Genomic DNA, 18,588 nt, shown 5'->3' with positions numbered 1-18,588 from the left:
AATTAACAATAATTCCTCAATATCATTATACCCAACTAGAGGCCCAGTGCACAAAATTTGTGCACAGGGGGTGGGGGGGGGGGGTTACGCCTCAGCCCAGTCTGCACCCTCTCCAATCTGGGACCCCTCGGACATTCCTCTCACAATCCGGAACCACTGGCTCCTAACTGCTTGCCTGCCTGCCTGCCTGATTGCCCCTAACTGCCTCTGCCTGCTGGCCTGATGCCCCTAACTCCTCCCCTGTTGGCCTAATCACCCCCTAACTGTTACCCTGCCAGCCTGATCACCCCCAACTGCCCTCCCCTGCTGGCCTGATCGCCCCTAACTGCCTCTGCCTCGGCCCCTGCCACTGTGGCTTTGTCTGGAAGGACATCCGGAAGATGTCTGGTCTAATTAGCATATTACCATTTTATTAGTATAGATAGTATTCAGATTTTCCCAATTGTCTCAAAAATGTCTCTTTACAGATGGTTCGTCTGAATTAAGACCCAAAGTTCACACTTGGCATTTCTATGACTCTTCAGTCTCTTTGACTGTGTAGTTGTCTTTCTTGTCTTTTTATTTTGTTCATGTCATCAATTTTTCCAGGACATTTATCCTCTATGTAGAATGCCCACATTCTGGACTGGTCTAATGACTTCCTCAGGGTGCTGCTTAACTTGTTCAGTATTTCTTCAGTATTTCTTGTAAACTGTGAGTTCCTTTAAAAGTTTGATTAGATTCTGGTTCAACTTTTTGGAAGACTCTTATAAAGGTGTGTGACACTTTCTAGTTCACTATATCAAAAGGCATGGAGTGTTTTTGGTTGATCAGCAGGTCAAGTGCAATTGGCCGGATTTCCCTACAGCCTGGCACCTCACAGCTTTTGCATCCATCGAGGATCGTTTCCTAGAACAACTTTTTTCATTGTGGATTGAAAATGGGCCCTTGACCTTTTCTGAGCTGAGGATATATGTTCAGAAATGTGCCTTAGAAAACATAATGTGACAAAAGTGTGTAGGGTGGAGTAGAGTAAGGGAAAACCAGGAGAGGCTTATAGACTAGTCCTGTTTCCAGGAACAAGCATGCCAAACATGGAAATATAGATTCAAGGGATTTTGTAGGGAATTAAATCTATAGGACTTGACAATAGAGTCCATTTACTGACACAAACATAACACCGTGTGCTTAGGCTTGGAGGAGTAGTGGTGTGTTTAACAAAAATAAAAATAAAAAAATAGGGAAGTCAGGAGTCACGACTGGCTTGAAGCAGAAATCGAGAAGCTTGGTTTGAGAATGTTGAATCGAGCTGATGATGGCATATCTCGGCTTAGACATCTGGTGAGCAGTTGGGAATGCAAGGATTGCGGCCTGGAAAAGAATTTAGGACATAAGTCAGGTAATAGTTAAAGCCTTGAGGGTGCATTTGATAGCTGCTGAAGGAAGTAAAGTGAAAAGACAAAAGGTTTAGACACAAATTTGGGCAATCCTGACATTTATGAACTTTGTCAACCCTTCCTCCCCAAAGCTCCGTTTATTTAGTTTTAGTTTAGCACAGGGTAACTCCTTTCCAGGGCCCCGAGGATTGGCCCAGCAGTTTCCCTTCCCATAGCTCAGCTTTCTTCTTCCCAAAGGAAAGAAATGCCCCCAACACCAATATGTATTTCAGCTCTTGTTACTTTATCTTTAACCAAACCAGACTGTAAAAATATGACGTCTACTCTGCTACCTCCTTTCTCTTTCCTCAAATTCAATTTCCTTTCTTTCTATGACCAATCTGTTATGTAGGGAAGTTTGGTGGAAGTAGTAAGAAGAAGGTTTGGGCTTTAAAATGAGAGAATAGAGGGCAAAGGCAACGTTTCTTCTCCCTGGCATTAGCAGAGGGTAAATGAACATGTGTGGAGAACAGGAGGAAGGACCTAAGGGGACCATAGTGGTGGAAGGGACAAGTGAGAGCAAAGATAAAGAGCAGGTAAGATTAGGGAGGAGGCGAGAGTTATTGAACAGGCATGATAATGATCTTCCCTCCACAGAGAGGAGGGTGAAGATACAGAAAAATCTGGAGTCAGAGAGCCTGGTAACTGTTAAAGTTTACATTAAAAGCTTTTGATCTTAACCTGGCCGGTGGCTCAGTTATTTGGAGCATCATCCCATACACCAAAAGGTTGTGGGTTGGGATTCCCTGTCAAGATACATATCTTGGTTTAGGGTTTGATCCCCTGTTGGGGCGTGTGTGGGAGGCAACCAATCAGTGTTTCTCTTTCATATTGATGTTTCTCTATCTCCCCCTTCCTCTCTCTCTAAAATCAATGAAAAAATCCTCGTTGAGGATTTTTTTTTTTTTTAAAAAAAAGCTTTTGATCTTTTTAGTCATCAACTGAAAATGAGAGCGCTTGGGCTTCTAATTTACATTTGGAAGCTGGAGAATCATGTGAGCCTCATCTAGCAGCATTGTTTTCATTCCTTCTGCATATCTTCTTAGACCCAAAGGGACATCCTACCTCATCCCTGTGCTGTGCTCTATTGTCCTTCACAAAACCAGTATTGCTCCACAAGTAACTACAAACGAAGCAAAGAATCAAACTGACCGGGCTTTCTTGGGTAGCCTGGGCAAAATTATTTGGGGATGTTATATAGGAAACATGCTGAAATAGGCGATTATAAATTAAACCCAAGGTTTACAGATGCATGTACTACCTCTGAATACATTTGAATTATATTGAGGACACTGAGAGTATTGTAGGATAGTTTACACCATTAGCTGTGAAATCACAGGGGCTACTGTGGGCATTTATAGAGCAAGCTGATAGTTTCTTTCGACAGAAGGAATGTTTAGGATTCCAAATCTTTCACCATGAAGTTCATTTTATCTGACCTCTTAAAAATAAGTTAAAAAAATGCAAAGTTAAACAAAAAAAAGCTTCAGCAATTCCTTCAAACATGTAGAGACAAGGATTGATGCTGGAAAGAAGGGCCCCCTTGGTTTTGATTGGCAGGAGTGGTGACTTGGCTGTATTTAATTTGTATTGTGTTAGAAAAGAAAGCCAGAGTGAGCTTCCCTGATTCCTGCAGTTTTACAAGCCCTTAACTCCATTGAGCTACATTGGTCTTACTTTTGAGAGTCCTTTTTAATAGGTTGGTTTTTCTAAGTTTTCTTTTAGTGCTGGACCCCACTAATTGTTTCCTTATGGCAGCTGCTTATAATTTAAGACTGATCACGGGCACATATAGTCCCTTGTTCAGGACTCAAACTGACACGACAAAGGAACTTATACTTACGATCTAGCCACAAAATATGCCCAGAAAATAATAGCTATAGGAATTAGTTTTGCAATAAGCGGGGCTGTTTGGGGCAGCTTACATTTCTGTTTATATCTACCTCTTTTTGTGCTTCGTCTCTTTTAATCTTCAGTGCAGAATGAAAGGTGTAAAGTCTGAAGCTATAAATCTGTTTATAGATATAGTTCCCTTCCCTGGCTTAGCCAAGTCCGAGACTTTAATAAACACTGTTCTTCTATAGCAACATTGAATCTGGTTCTTGAATAATTCTTTAGGTGTTGCTGTTTTGAACACTGAGCATTTTATTGCATGCTTTTCTTTCTGGTGTTTTAATTCAGCAACAATTGATCAAGCATCTACTATATTCGAGGAATTACTCAGTAGTCCTAGGGCCTGAGGTTTAATCTTGTTTAGTCATTAAAGTAATATGGTCAAAACTACAATGAAGTATTTTTGTTTTGCTTTGTTTGATAATAGTTCTTGGACATTGAAGTAAATTATATTAAACCTGCATATTCGCCAGTGTTTTCAATCACCCACATAACATATTTCTCACCACATTGCCTTTTGATTTTAAGAAATCAATATATTTACTCTCTTCATCCTCAGATCAAGTTATCTGAAAAAGAAACTTTATGTTTACTGTGATTAAAATATTAAAATTATTGAAAATATTGAGTGTGTAGATCAGGCATTTTACACATTGCTTCATGGACAGTGTTTCATTTTAGCCAAACAGTAAGCATTGTTTTCCACACACACTCACACACACACACACACACACCCACAGTGACTTATACTTATATATAGGAACAGCTACATTTTCACATCAGGTTTTTCATAATAAATTTATATCCACATGTTACTCACTGAAGTTATTTGCAAAGTTGAAAGTCTATAAAACAAACAAATTCATGGTGATTTCAGAAAGAAATGATATACTAGTAAAGCAGGAAACTATATAAATTCAAAGTTGAGGTATATACTTGGAAGAACACATGTGTACGTTTAGCTAGAGGTGAACCTGTACTAACTGCATAAAACCCTTTATTCAGAAGTGAAGTAGGTTAATCCACATGCAAATAGCTGGGGTCCCCATTTTTCCAGTAAACACTAGATTTTTCTATTGTTACTAACATTTGCAATATGGTTTTGTGAAGTTTCAGTTACCTGCTAAAAACCGTGGTACCAAATTCAATTGTTTCATCAATGTATGGTTTAAGAGTGTCTATGCCATTGCCATACTGGTCAAGTTGAGGACAGTTGGAGAGCAGGCAGATATCTTACAATCAGTAGAATTGAGGCTCCTATTCTTTATGAACAAGGGAAGACTCAAAATTCCCTGTTTCCTTCCTCCCTATAAGTCTGAACATTGGTGAAGTGATGTTTGCATGGGTGCCTGAGCATACACATCCAACACGCAGTGACCACAGGTTGTACTCTGCTCCCAGGGAATGGCCAGTGCAGCAGACTCTGTCTTCTTAATGCTTAAAAGACTAGGGAAATTATGGCTTTTAAAATATAGTAAGCCCATAACCATTTTGCAGTCTAAAAAGTAGAGAAAGGGAATATAATAAAAGGTGCGCTTTATTCCTAAGTTAACACAGAAGGATGGCCACTGCCTAGTAGCTGCACAGTGTGATAACCGTCTATCATCCATGCTCCTTTTACTCTTAAAGGATATTCTCTCACTCTCTCTCTCTCTCTCTCTCTCTCTTTTCTCTCTCTCTCTCCTCTTTCTTATTAGGTCAGCCAGAGATGCCAACAATCTGTTTGGATTTGCAATACAGCCCTGAAAGCAGATTTAGAGCTCTATGTGGTTCACTTGGCTCTGGAGCTGCTGTGTTGTTCAGGGTTGAGGTTGAACCAGCTTAGGCCAATGCTTTTCTGCAAATGCACAGGTTGTGAAATTTCAATAAGTAGGACTTCTGTCCATGGCCCCCATGTTCAATCAGTTAACTTATCCTGTTGGTTCCACCTCAGACATATCTTCTGAATCTAGAACTTTCCCAGTGTTCTCACTGTCATGAACTTTTTTTAAACACACACACACACACACACACACACACACACATATATATATATATATATATATATATATATATATATATATATATTTCAGAGAGGAAAGGAGAGGAAGGGAGAGATAGAAACATCAATGATGAGAGAGAATCATTGATTAGCTGCCTCCTCCTGCACACACTGGAGATTGAGCCCGAAGCCAGGGCATGTTCCCTGACAGAGAATTGAACTGTGACCTCCAGGTCCATAGGTCGATGCTCAACCACTGAGCCACACCAGCTAGGTCCCACGGTCATGATCTTAATTCAAATCTTTACCATCTCTCTCCTGGATCAAGGCAACAACTTCCTAAGAATCGCACACCCTGGCTCAGAGCTCCATAAATCGCACTTGATCTTGCCACCCCCTTGTTAAATTGATGACAGAATCTGGCCCAGGGACCTGGGTATTGTTAGCCAGCCTTTCCAAGTCTCCTAGTAGGATGTCCTCTCCCACTTATGCATATTCTTTCCTTCTGCCTGAACTGCTTCACCCCCTCCCAGTCCCCCTTATCTCTGGCCAACTTTCAAGAGTCAATTCCAATATCATCTTTTTAACTCCAACTCTCCTACCTTCTTTCCTCTCTGTATTCCCATAACACAGTGTTTAGTCAACTATGTGATTATATTTAGTTGTCTTTCCTCCAGACTGGGACCACATTGCCTGGCTAGTAGTTGGCCATAAATGCTTAGAAAATGAAACTTGCTTATTCTCATGATTCTATAGTAATAAAAAAGATAAATCAAAAAAAGGTTGTTACTTTTCAAAAATAAAAATAACCTACAATTTTCTGGGTTAGGAATCATAACCCCATTCTTATTCCAGCAGCTCTGGCTGCCAAGAATTTCCAGTGTTTGCTTCTTTTCCATGATTTCTACCTCTAGCAGAATTTAATTTTGTTTTTATTATTGCCATCTTTTAAAAATCATTCCCTCCTCAGCTTTTGCCAGTTCAAAGTAGGCAAAATTTACAGTGGTGATGAATGAAAGGCTTTTATTGGGACATCCAACCCTTATGAATATATCTGTATTTTCCAACTAGGTTTCAATTACTTTTATGTAGATTGAAATCCTATGTATTCCTAAATCTCATTTGTTGTGCCTCTTATCCACTGTGCTTTTAGTTTGGTTTTTATCATTTCATTGAAATAGATAATAGAGCATGGAAAACTTATTTATTTTGAATAAAAATAAATTTGGGAAGACTCACATTAAGGACATGGTAAAAATAAAAAGATTGTTACATAAAGTCATTTGAATAGGGGCTAATTTGAAGTTTGCCACTGAAATTTTTAAATTCTTTGGTAGTAAATGAATAATACTCTAGCAGCACTCTGAAACAGCAGCACTAATAATAAAAACTGTGTTAGCACCTTCAAATTTTATGTAAATAGAGCTAGATACATAAAACTAATTAAAAATGATTTCAAATATTTTTATTTATTGAAGTAGATGCTATAAAGATCTGACTCCAACACCCTAGACTAGCCAAGAAGGACAGGAATCCCAAAAGAAGCCTTATATAAAACTGTGATTCAATATTTACTTTTTTATGGTTATTAATTTTACTCTGTTTACTTTCCATTGACCTCAATCATGTTTTAGTGACAAAGTTTTATCTTCAAATATTTACCAACCAATCTCTGATTCTGATACCTGAACAACAAATATTTTGGGTAACAAAATGCCATTGAAAAATACTCTGTAGTTCAAATAATGCATTTATTTGTGTTGCTGTCAGTCCTCTAGTTAATACCAGTGATTTTTTGCTTTTACTCTAAAGACATAAAATAACTTAAAAACCCAGCTTTAATTTTAAAAGTTAATAATCAAAGAAACCTTTATTTTGTTTGTAATGTTTTGACTTAGAAAAGAACCATGGCTCCCAAATTTTGAAATACGATCTGTGTTTACTAAGGTGGCCCACGTGTTTGTTTTTTCTTAAAACTCAACCCATATTCGCAGTGAAGAGAGTCCCATTCAGAAAGAAGAGTGGGTTTTCTGTCAAAGCAGAAGAAAAACACCTGCCATTAATCCCAAGAGCACAAGTGGGGTCTGGAGTGTCCGAAGCAGCCACCACAGCTGTGAATGGAGGTTGACCTCTGCTTCGGTTCTGTCTTGAGCTGGCAGGTGCCAGGACGCCATTCTGTCTGCTCAGAAACACCCCTTTTGCAGCGTGTGAGTGCAAATTGTTAGTGCAAATTTTCAAGCTGTCTAAAGAGCTCCTGTTGGTATGTATTACTGGGGTAATTGCGACTTAGTAATTGGATTTTGGGAGAAAGACTCATCTCCATTCCCCACTGTAAAATTATTTCGGAAAGGCTTTGCTCTCCAACCTAATAGAGTGAATTTAGGGGACTGGAACAGTGAGAAGCTTGGCCTCTGAGGTTTCACCAGTAAAAGCAAATAGAACTTTAAAGAGGAGAAGCTTTGGTTTAAAGAGGTGAAAGCTCGGGTGGGGTTCACAGTAACTGTAAGTGACCGTAGAGTAGCTGGATTTTCTACAGGGTAGTTTTTCTTCATGCTAATATCTAAAGTTAGCACTAGACTATTTACCTTTTTCAGAGACTATTTAGCTTTTCTAATCAGTTTCTCCCACCAGATTCTCTGTCAGTACTAAGAACAGTGCCAAACTTTCATACACATCCAACAAATGTATATGAAAACCAAAGTAGAGTTAAATAACATGCTGCTTAAATCAAGACTGGAGTCCCCATTATATTTCTTAAACTTGATGGTAGGTATCCTCTCATTTTCTTTTTTGGGCTGCCTTTGGTCCCAACAAAAATGAAATTCTATTTGTGGAGTATTAGTGAACATTTTGTTTGTGTTTAATATGACCAAATAAATTCCTTAAACTTAACTGTACAGAGGTAGGCACACAGACTGTACTTATTACTCACTACTTGATTCACTGAAAACTTTAATAAAAACATTAAAAAATTACTGAAAAAATTAAAAAATAAGTTTCTTTTCTTAATAGCAAGATTATTTTCTGGGTAAGAGATGAAAGGGTTTTGTCTAGATGGTTCCATTATCTTAGCCCACTTTTCCTCTCCCTGATACTCTATAATTCCTCTTTCTCTCATTTGAACTTGAGAACTTGAAGTCAATGTCCCTGACCCTGTGGGAAATGCAGTTGGGAGGCATTTCAGAAAACACCTGTTGAAGGCACATGGTCATCATTCTTTCTGAGAATCTAGTGCTAAAGCTGTGTCCCAACACTTAGCTTTCCAATCATTGCATTTAAAGTTTCACAGACTACACTAAACTCACAAGAGACCTACCTTTGATAATGTTTTATAAATTTTTTTACAAAAAAATTATTTTAGGCATCTATAAAAGTATTAGTATAATGCTTTCCTCTTTGGATTGGGAAAAAGGTTAAATGTTGTAACAGATTCTTTGTTGATAGTAAAATACACAAAATATAAAATATGATGCTATTGATATTCTTAATTTCATGATAACCTTACAACTATTAGTAAAAGTGGCACAACTGAGAAGGGGAATTGGATACAGTTCCTCTGTCACTAACAGAAGACATATTTTAGTAGGTGGAGAATTCCCACTTCCCCATCTGAAGTGACAGCAATCTCCCCTGGGAACTAAGGAGGGGACTTTGCTAGAACCTTGGCTTTACTTGCCATCTAGATTTCTTATCTCCCAGACCTACGGAAGGTGAGAGATTGTAGGTAACTCTGAAATGCACTAATTCCTCAGGTAGGCTGAACCCTGAAATGTGACTTTATTTTTAAGAGCTAGGGGGGAAAAGTTATTGATGCTTCTAGAATATTTCCTGCTAGTATTTTTGTTTAAAGGTAAAGAAAATCTCAGTGTCTCGAGAATAGATAGCTGTCCAACAAAACAAATTCCTTAAAAGGCCCACATATATATGGTCATCTAATTTAGGCCAAAGGTAACACTGTCCTACAATGTGGAAAAGATGTATTTTTCAATAAATTGTGTTAGGTTAATTTGATATCCACGTTGGGCAGGGGGGGGGGATTATTTTGACTTTGACCTCAAATCATGCACTAAATCAGTTCTCTATGAATTCAGATCTAAAGATGAAAGATAAAGTAATAAAGCTTTTAGCTTTTACAATAAACATAGAAGAACCTCTTTATGATCTTGGAGTAGGCAAAGATTTCTTAAGTAGAACACAAAAAGATAACTATAAATAGAAAAAGTGTTAAGTTGGGTTTTATTAAAAACTAGAGGTCCAGTGCACGAATTTGTGCACAGGTGGGGTCCAGCTGGCATGGCCCCAATTGGGGCAGATCGGGACCAGGCTGGCTGGGAGGAGGGGCTGTGAGTGATTGGCCAACAGGCCCCGCCCCTGATTGGAGTGGGGAGGCTGATTGGAGGTCAGTGGCCAGGGGAGGGTGATCAGGGGCAGGGCTGGCTAGGGGAGGGGCTGTGGGCTGATCGAGGGTGGGACCAGCTGGGGGAGGGGCTGCAGAAGGTTGGCCGGCTGGCCCCATCCCTTGATTGGCCAGTTCGCTGGCTGCAGTGAGCGTCATAGCGACCAGTCATTCCGGTCATTACAGCATTCCAGTCGCTGGCTATATATATATATACACATATATATGTCTGTTCATCAAAAACACCTTTAAGAGAATAAAAACACAATGTACAGAGTGGGAGAATATATTTGTGCTCGCTCTCTCTCTTTCTCTGCATATATATGTATGTGTTTGTGTGTGTGTATAATATATAGCATTGCAGTATAATATATAAAGAACTTTAACAAATCAATAGGATAACTCAATAGAAAAAGGACAAAAGATGTGAACACTTTCTAGAAGAGGATGCATAATGACTAATACCTACATTAAGAGAAATTCAACGTAATTAACCACTGAAGAAATACAAATTAAAGTGCAATGTGAAACCACTACACCTCATCTCTAACATGAAAAAGTGGGAAAATACCAAGGATTGGTGATGATATAGGGGAACTGAAGTTCTCATGCATTGCTGATGGGAGTTTAAATTGTTAGAACCACATTGGAAAGCTATTTGGCATTGCCTACTAAAACTGAACACATGTATTTTCTATAACTTAATAATTCCACTCCTAGATATATATACCCAAAAGAAATATATATGAATATCACTTGCTAAAATGTTACCCCACACAAAGAAAAGAAATGCATATACTTTTAACCCAAAGGCATCTACCAGGATGTTTATGGAAGCACTCTTTGTAATCATGAGGACCTGGAAACAAATGGGCATCAACCGTGGGATGAAGAAATAAGTTATGGTTTATTCACACAATGAAATATTATAAAGCAGAAAGAAAAATGATCCATAACTACAAACAAAATTGTGCATGAATTTCATATATATTGAACAAAAGATAAACTAACCTATCTGTCAGAAGTCAGAAATAGTGGGTTACTGTTGGTGGAGATTAGTGATAAGGAAATGTCACAACAGGTGCTCCTGGGTTTCTTTAGCTGGTTCAACTTGCATAGGTATGTTCAGCTTGTGAAAATTTGTTCAACATATGATGTACCTATGACATGTACTTTTCTGTGTGTGTGTGTGTGTGTGCGCGCGTGTGTGTATACAGGATGGCCCCAAAAATGTTTACACACTTTAACAGCTGATAGCTCAGTTTTGAAAATGAAAAGTATTTTAATAAACACTGCCTTCATAATTTTTCAAAGTGTATGTACGTATTTTGGGGGAGCCACCCTATACATACACCATTATACCATATATATAATTTTCATATTCTAACCATACTATAATTTTAGTTTAGATGCCAAAATTCCTTGAAAAACCTCGGTGACAGCTATATCTCTGTGCACTTTGCCTGAATCTTGCACCTAACCCTAGCTCATCTTGCAAACTACAGTTTTAAAAATTTATTTTTAAACTCTGTTTCTTTTTCTCTTTGTTTTCTTAGGGCCCTCCTGGTCCAAAAGGTGATAAGGTAAGAAAATGAATAGCAGAAACAAATTAAGTTAGTGGAAATTCATATTGACATGATCTATGCTATGTTTTCCTTTATCTTTTTTAATGAACATCAGATATACTTAGTGCTAAAATTATCCTCTCATTTTTCTACTCTGCAGGGAGAACAAGGTGATCAGGGACCTCGGGTAAGTTGTACCCTTCCGATCCTGAGCAGAAAATTAGTTTTCAACTCCAAACTTGTCTTGGCTTCATGACTGCCTTTGTGTCACATAGTTTAGTATCACCTATACTTACAATAATTGATTAACAATAATAATTATTATAATGTGCATACACTGTTGTAGTATCTTAACTTGATAACTGTGAAGAGAACACGCCACAGTAATTAGCCCTACGGATTAAGGACCATAATTGCTACTCACAGTCAACAACAACATCTTTCCACCGGCTACTGGGTCCTTTATAATTGCATGCAGAGTGTTTTCAACATAAAGGCCTTGTGGGTTCCTATTGAATTTGGCCTTTTTTTCTGCAGTTAAATTTTATGTGCTGTTGCATAAATATGATATAGTATAGATGAAAATATTAATGCATTTTATATGTTTATTCCTCATCATGTTTGAATAATACTTATTTGAATTTCTTATTTTTTATAGATGTTTGAGCAAATAAAAGGTGCAATGTAATTTAGCATTCCAGGGAGGAGGGGCATCCTTTCCTTTTTCTCAGATGTGGCTCTTTTACCCACTATAACACAATGGTGAATGCTTTGTTGTTACCTTGGTAGTGCCAAGTCCTCTGCTCCACATCTGTGCCTTATTACCCCAATGTTCAGACATACTGTTCCAATGATGTAGTGGCTCCGTTCAGACATACCTCTCGATTTTCTCATGTCACTACGCACAAAAGCGAGTATTCGGGTGAAGAGAGTCTTTTTTGTTTTTTTCAAGTGGAAAAGAACATTTCAAACTTTCAGGTTGAAAACACAATTGTGTAGGGTGTTTTTTGTCACTGTGCATAATTATTGAATCCATGTATACTACAGTTGAGGTTTTATTGCAAACGATGTAGTCAGTGCGAGTCTGAAAAGTTTGTGTCTTATGTCCTCATGTTTATTAAACTCGGTGAAAGTTACGCTATGATTTACGTTCCTTGCTATTCTTCGGCCATTCTTCATACAGAAATGATTATGCCTCAGAACGTTTCGTTTCTCATGGCAGTTATTCTAGCTGATGACTAGCTTCAAGGTAAAAGCTTATTTTATGGTCAAGGAGATTAAACGTTATGATATATGTCATGGATGTGAATGGGATAAAATTCTCATAACCTCAGATGATTAGAGTATAGCCACTTGCTCGGTACGTGGTGATTATTTCACATGGCATGTCTCCATGTATTGAGTATCATTTCTTTCTACACGCAATACCAAAATCACTCAGCTTGCCCTTTGCAGGTAAGAGGGAGACTGTTTCCATTCTGAGAAATCTTCTTTTGGCAAAGGAAGTGAAGGGGTGGTTCACAGCTTAGCTGTCATCAGTATGCAGGCAGCCCTCATTTAAAAAAAAAAAGGTGTGTTGGCTTTCATCGTTTTAAAAAGTGATGATTGATTATAAAGCTAAGCCAAATTTTTTAGGATGAAACCTGAAACCATGTGAAATTCACCTGGTTTCATGTTGCAGTGCAAACTAAGACTTGGACCAGGTTTCTTGGAGGTTTGGCCAAAGTTCATGAACTACTTTGACGAACCCAGACTGCCTTTCGTACAGATTTCAGCCAGTTTTCACACTGACTGGGGCCAAGTTTCACACGATTCGGGAGCCATTCAGCATTTCAGGTGGAAAGTGGCAAAAAATGATCCCATTTTCTCCTCAATTTTGCTTTGTATTGAAAGAATTGAGATTGAATTAATAATGCAGGACAAATCTTCATGGGTAAAAAGCTAAATGCTCTGGGAAGTACATGAAAAAGAGAATGCGGACCTACCAGATTGCCTAACTTTTCTCAGATTCTTAACTTAGAGACACGGCAGGTCACTTTCAGTGCTCTTAGAATTTTATAAATATTTCTTTCTAGTAAGCTAGTATTAGCTACTTATTAGGAAATTTATTTTATCAAGATAATAAAATGAATGTTTTATATTTTTAGGTAAATCAAATTAAGTTAGAACTGGAAAAGTCTTCAATTTAATGATAATTAACTTTACCCACAATTTCTATAGGCACAGTGTTCAGGCTGATGCTAATAGAGACTCTCTTTTTTAAAAATATAAATCTTTGTATTTGACTATGCTAACCATTTTTATCCTATCAAAGATTTGAATTCTACTTTTTACCATTTGTTTAAAGTAATTTATTTATTTCCATATTAACTTAACAATAGGATCCTCCATCATTTCATTATAGGATCTGTACTGTTTCCTTGTATATGAAGTTCTTTTATTTTCTCTTTCCCAAGTGTGAAACAGGAATATATTAAGGTATAATATGTGAATCAAAGCAGGAAAAAGGTAATATAAGATTAAGAAGTGAAAGTATCTTGAAACTCTTGAACACTTATTTAATAAGATATATTGAGCATCTACCATGTTCAAGATACCATGCTTAATACTACAGAGACTATAAATGTGTCAACTTTTCTCTCTTCTACTGCCACTGTGGTAGTCTTCCAATTAATCTTGCTTCCACTTTTAAGCCGGTGTAATCCATTTTCTACATAGCAGCCAGAGAGATCATTTTACCTGTAAGTTAGATCATGTTGCTCCCTGTTTTAAACCCTAGAATGAAATCCAAACCACTTTGGTTGGCCTTCACAGGCCTTCAAGATTAGGCCCTTGCCTCCCTCTAAAACCTCACCTATACTAGTCCTCCCTCCACACACTGTGCTCTAGCCCCACTGTCTTCCACGTGACCTTCAAACATACCACCCTCACTCCTAACTCGCGGATGATTTTCCACTTGCTCTCCTCTGATCTTTTTGTGATTGGATTCTTCTTATCATTGATACTTCATTTCAAATACCTCTATAGGGAGAACTTCTGTAATTATCCAATCTAAATCTGACATTATCCTATTTGCTTATTTATTTATTTTCTTGTTATTTGTAAAACATGCCTCTCCTTGAAACATAAACTCCATCTTGTTCATGACACCCACCATCACCTAAAACAGTGAGGACCTGATAAATATTTGTGGAATGTTAGACTAAAATATTATTACATCATTACTTCTCTTATGGATCTGATAATCTCATGGGTACCTGAATAAGAAAACTATGTGGCTGTATGTTATATATCTTAAATAGCTATGCCACAAGATGATAGAAAAGGAACATTCTTCTATTTTAAATATTAATGGAAGACTGTGGGAGAGTTGTCACTGGAGCTAGGAATTCATAAGTGGGTAATCTTTAGAAGATAAGATTAAGAGCAAGACATTACACATCCCAGGAAGAAGAAATAGTACAAACAATGCTATACAAGAAGGAAATAACAAGATTCATTTAAAGAACAATAATATTCCATTTGCCAAGGAAATAGGTTAAATATAGAAAAATTGTTTTATATAAGGCTGAAATTTTTATAGAAGTTATACTATGGATCAGTTTGAATGTCTAATGTAGTAGGCAGTAGGGAACCATTGAAGATTTTTTATTACATCATTTGATGCATATTACCACCAGACTCTTTGGTGTTATTACCAAATGTTCTTTATGAAAATTTTTTTGTTGATGTAAGAAATATCCAAACCTGTAGAGTTTATTTGAACCAAACTGATAATATACCCAGAAGCAAGTTCTCAAATGCTTCACAGAATGACAGCTTTGCAGTTCCCTTTACACATTTGGAACTAAGGAGGGAACATTAGGAAGATTAGATGAAGGTAAGAGAAAGCAAGGACAGAGAAAGAAATCTCTAGGATTGAATTACAGGATAGTTAATAAGATTATGTGCTTCCTGGAATGTGACTAGGCCTCTGATGGGTCTTTTTAATATGTTTTTATTGATTTCAGAGAGAGGAAGGGAGATAGAAACATCAATGATGAAAGAATCATTGATTAGCTGCCTCCTGCATGCCCCCCACTAGGGATCTAGCCTGCAACCTGGGCATGTTCCCTGATTGGGAATTGAACCATGATCTCCTGGCTCATAATGCTCATCCACTGAGCCAGACCAGCTGGGCTCTTTTTTTTTTAAAAAAAAAAAGTATCTTTATTGTTGAAAGTATTACAGATGTCCTCCCCCCTTCTCCCCCACTGACCCCCTCTATCCTGTCCACCCCCCACCACCGCCCCCCCCCCCGCCGCCAGGCCTTCACCACACTATTATCTGTGTCCATGGGTTATGCATATATGTATGTAAGTTATTTTGTTAATCTCCCCCCCGCCCCCGCTCCTCTGAGAAGTATGGAACAGACTGATAAATCTCTGAGGGTCTTTAAAAGACATTTCACAGGTGTGTTAACCTAGATGCGTAAGAACAATGGACAGGGCTTGCTTAAAGCAAAGATAAACCTTTTATATGCCTGGGTTGTCCATATCCACTATGATCTGCTCAGTTAGGAATTTATGATCAGATCACGCTGTAGGATTCCTTTTGGTCACTGGACTTGGCACGTTTATCACAGAACCCCTTTTTTGTCTACGTGGGTGATAGTGTCCAGTACAGAAAGGAACTGGAAGAGACTGAAAGCAGGAAGACCGAGTAGACCAGGACACTATGTCAGTCATCAGGACAAAGTCATAAGAATTTGGGCTGTAAAGATAATGTCCAGTCCTCAGGGGAAGAGGAGCAGAGGGGATGGGCTGGCTCAGTCTGGAACATCAGGTGTCATTGGAAGTAAGGGGCTGTACTGCGCAGAAAGTACAGTGTCTGAATGAGAAGCTAAGCAGTGGGAAAGACTAAATTGGTGAACCAAAGAAGAAATTACGAAGGAGTCCCCAAAGTGTTGGAGAAAGCGCCATGTTTTCTATGGGGATTAGGATATGAGTTTTTATTTTTCTCACATAATTAGAGGTTCAGAGAAGGCAGTTGGCGTTATTTATATAATTCAGTGATGTTACTATAGAAGTCTCTGGGAATCCCTTGGCCTTCCAGTCATAATTGCAAGAAGGCCACTTTAAATCCAGCCATCACATGTATATCTATTACCGGTAGGGAAAATAAGGGAAAGAGAGTCCATATCGTGAAAACAAAAATTTTCTCGTGAATTTTATAGTATGTTTCTGCTCATGTCTCTTGGGCCAGATCCTGTCATATAGTTAGGTCAAAGCTGCAAGTGAGCTGAGGAGAATGGAGTTGAAAAGGGAAGTTGGTTCATCTTACCAATAGGGTCTACCATAAGTGCAACCAAAACCCTGGGCAGATAAAGACGGAAAACCAGAGATGACACAGTGAGTGGAGAAATTGGTAAGAGAGAAGTATTGAAGCAGAAGGTAAAAGATCAATTTAATCTATATCCAAAGTCTATGGCCCTGGATAGAATTGTGGCCAGGTTAAGGTAAAAAAAAAAAAAAAAAAAAGTGTTACTATCGAGAGGAGAAGACCTCGGATCGTGTCTTCTTAAAGGAAAGATTTCAGTCAAGAGACAAAGTGTAGTAAAGCAAGCAAGAATTTATTGACCACAGTAAAACACACAAACAAAAAACCCACTTAGGACAGTGAAACAAAAAATGGCATAGAAGAAGCTACAGGAGAGCCTCGGCTGGGCTGCTTTGGCTCACTGGGAAAGCAGAGGAAAGGGGGCCTTGGAGACAAATGATGGGGGTTAGGCAGGATGAGCTGCCGCTGCCCATTGCTCCCTTGGTTACAAGTCTCATGGGGCCCCTTGGTGACCCTTGGGGTTCAGGAGATGCATGCCTGTGGGGAAAGGAGACAGGGAAGGAAATGGCACAGGTGTGCTCCCTGGAGGGAGAGCGTAGTAGCACCTTCATTTTCAGGGGTTTTAAAGGGTGGGTGTTTAGGGGAACTCTTAGGGGAGAATCAATAGACTATTCATCAGCTTTATGCTGATGTACCAAAATGAGATTTATTCTCAATTTGTCTGTCCTTAGATGTGGTTGGCAAATGGAACTAATTGGATTTCTGTTATCTATCTCCTTGAGTAGGGTGATTTAAGATATTTACCCTCTGGTTGGGGGGATGTGCAAACCATTTACTCCTAAGTATCCTTGGTTTAGGGAAGATAGAACTTACTAGGTGGCTGCAAACTGCTGTTTAATCCGCCTCAGCTTCACTATTCCACTTGTCCTGGAATTTTCCTACCTTCTTACTATTCTGTAACAGAAGCAGCAGTCAGGGGGTAAAATTTCAGGATACTGAGGTGAAAATTCTGTACAAGTCTTGGAGCTCATTGGATCTGACGTTGAAAAACAAGATAAATGTAGGTCTGAAGTTCCTGGCTCTGCTTGATAAATTTGACCAGAAGAAAGTCAAGAGGATAAACAAGTTGAATTTTAGTTTTGTTGAATTTGTAAACTGTCTAGATTATTTTACTTGAATATTATAGCAAACAGTTGGAGACATAACATTAGATATCTAAGGTGGTGTCATAACTGGACATAAAGGTTACATAGGTGAACTATCACACAGTGAGCATGGAAACTGTAGGATGAAAGAGTCAAGCAAGAACCACTTTAGGAATATCCACATTTAATGGGTGGGACAAGGAAGGGCATCAGCAAAAGAGAGTAAGCACTGAACAAGAAACCAGAGCCCTGCCACGTTGGAGCACTAAAGGAAGAACTACTTAAAGCGGGGTAAGGGGGACAAAAAATGTTCTTAATAAAAAGAAAACCGCAAGGATGAGCTCTATAAAAAGCTTTGGGATTTGGTATTCTGGGATTATGGGAATATTAAGGGAGTGCATTTTGCTAAGTAGTGAAAGTGAAAGATTGTAAGAAGTTACAAGGTAAATGGTAGGAAAGTTGACTGTCTTTGAATACTGTTGTTGGCGTATGATTTAGTGCAGAAATGCGTGGGCAGACTTTTTTGGCATGAGCTTTCTGTCAGTATTCATTGAACCAATTTTGAGCTTACAATTTTAGGTATAATATAACAACCATAGATAGCATTTGGTTTTATTCTAGAAGACACTGAATGTTAGATTTCCACATATGAATGCATCCTGACATTAGAATTGCACTTCCCTCCTTGCTTCTTGGTGAGATGTCATTATGGATTTGCCATTAATCGTCAGTTCATTTTGCAGTGAAACACTGTGCTTTAGCAGTTATGCCTTTAGACTACATCGTCAGTATGGTGCTTTTCCTGTGCTGGCAGTCACCATGCCCATACTCATTTTTCATTTATTTCATCTTCATAGGTTTGTATGACAGAGTT

The 18,588-nt window shown here is 38.4% G+C and overlaps 1 protein-coding gene across 1 annotated transcript in view; it reads left to right on the top strand.

Annotated features, from left to right (window-relative positions):
• COL25A1 (collagen type XXV alpha 1 chain) overlaps positions 1–18,588 on the top strand; it is a 502,347-nt gene that overhangs the window by 332,360 nt on the left and 151,399 nt on the right. The window contains exons 6-7 of the mRNA XM_070433581.1: positions 11,242–11,268; positions 11,411–11,437. Of these exons, the coding sequence (XP_070289682.1) occupies positions 11,242–11,268; positions 11,411–11,437 (54 nt within the window). The remainder of the gene's footprint in view (positions 1–11,241; positions 11,269–11,410; positions 11,438–18,588) is intronic.

This window comes from Myotis yumanensis, unplaced genomic scaffold (genome assembly GCF_028538775.1).
Source record: "Myotis yumanensis isolate MYYU_CA2020_CCGP unplaced genomic scaffold, mMyoYum1.0.hap1 SCAF_1, whole genome shotgun sequence".
Taxonomy (NCBI): Eukaryota; Metazoa; Chordata; class Mammalia; order Chiroptera; family Vespertilionidae; genus Myotis; species Myotis yumanensis.
The sequence above is the reverse complement of the archived record's forward strand: the minus strand, read 5'-3'. Positions and strand labels throughout refer to the sequence as shown.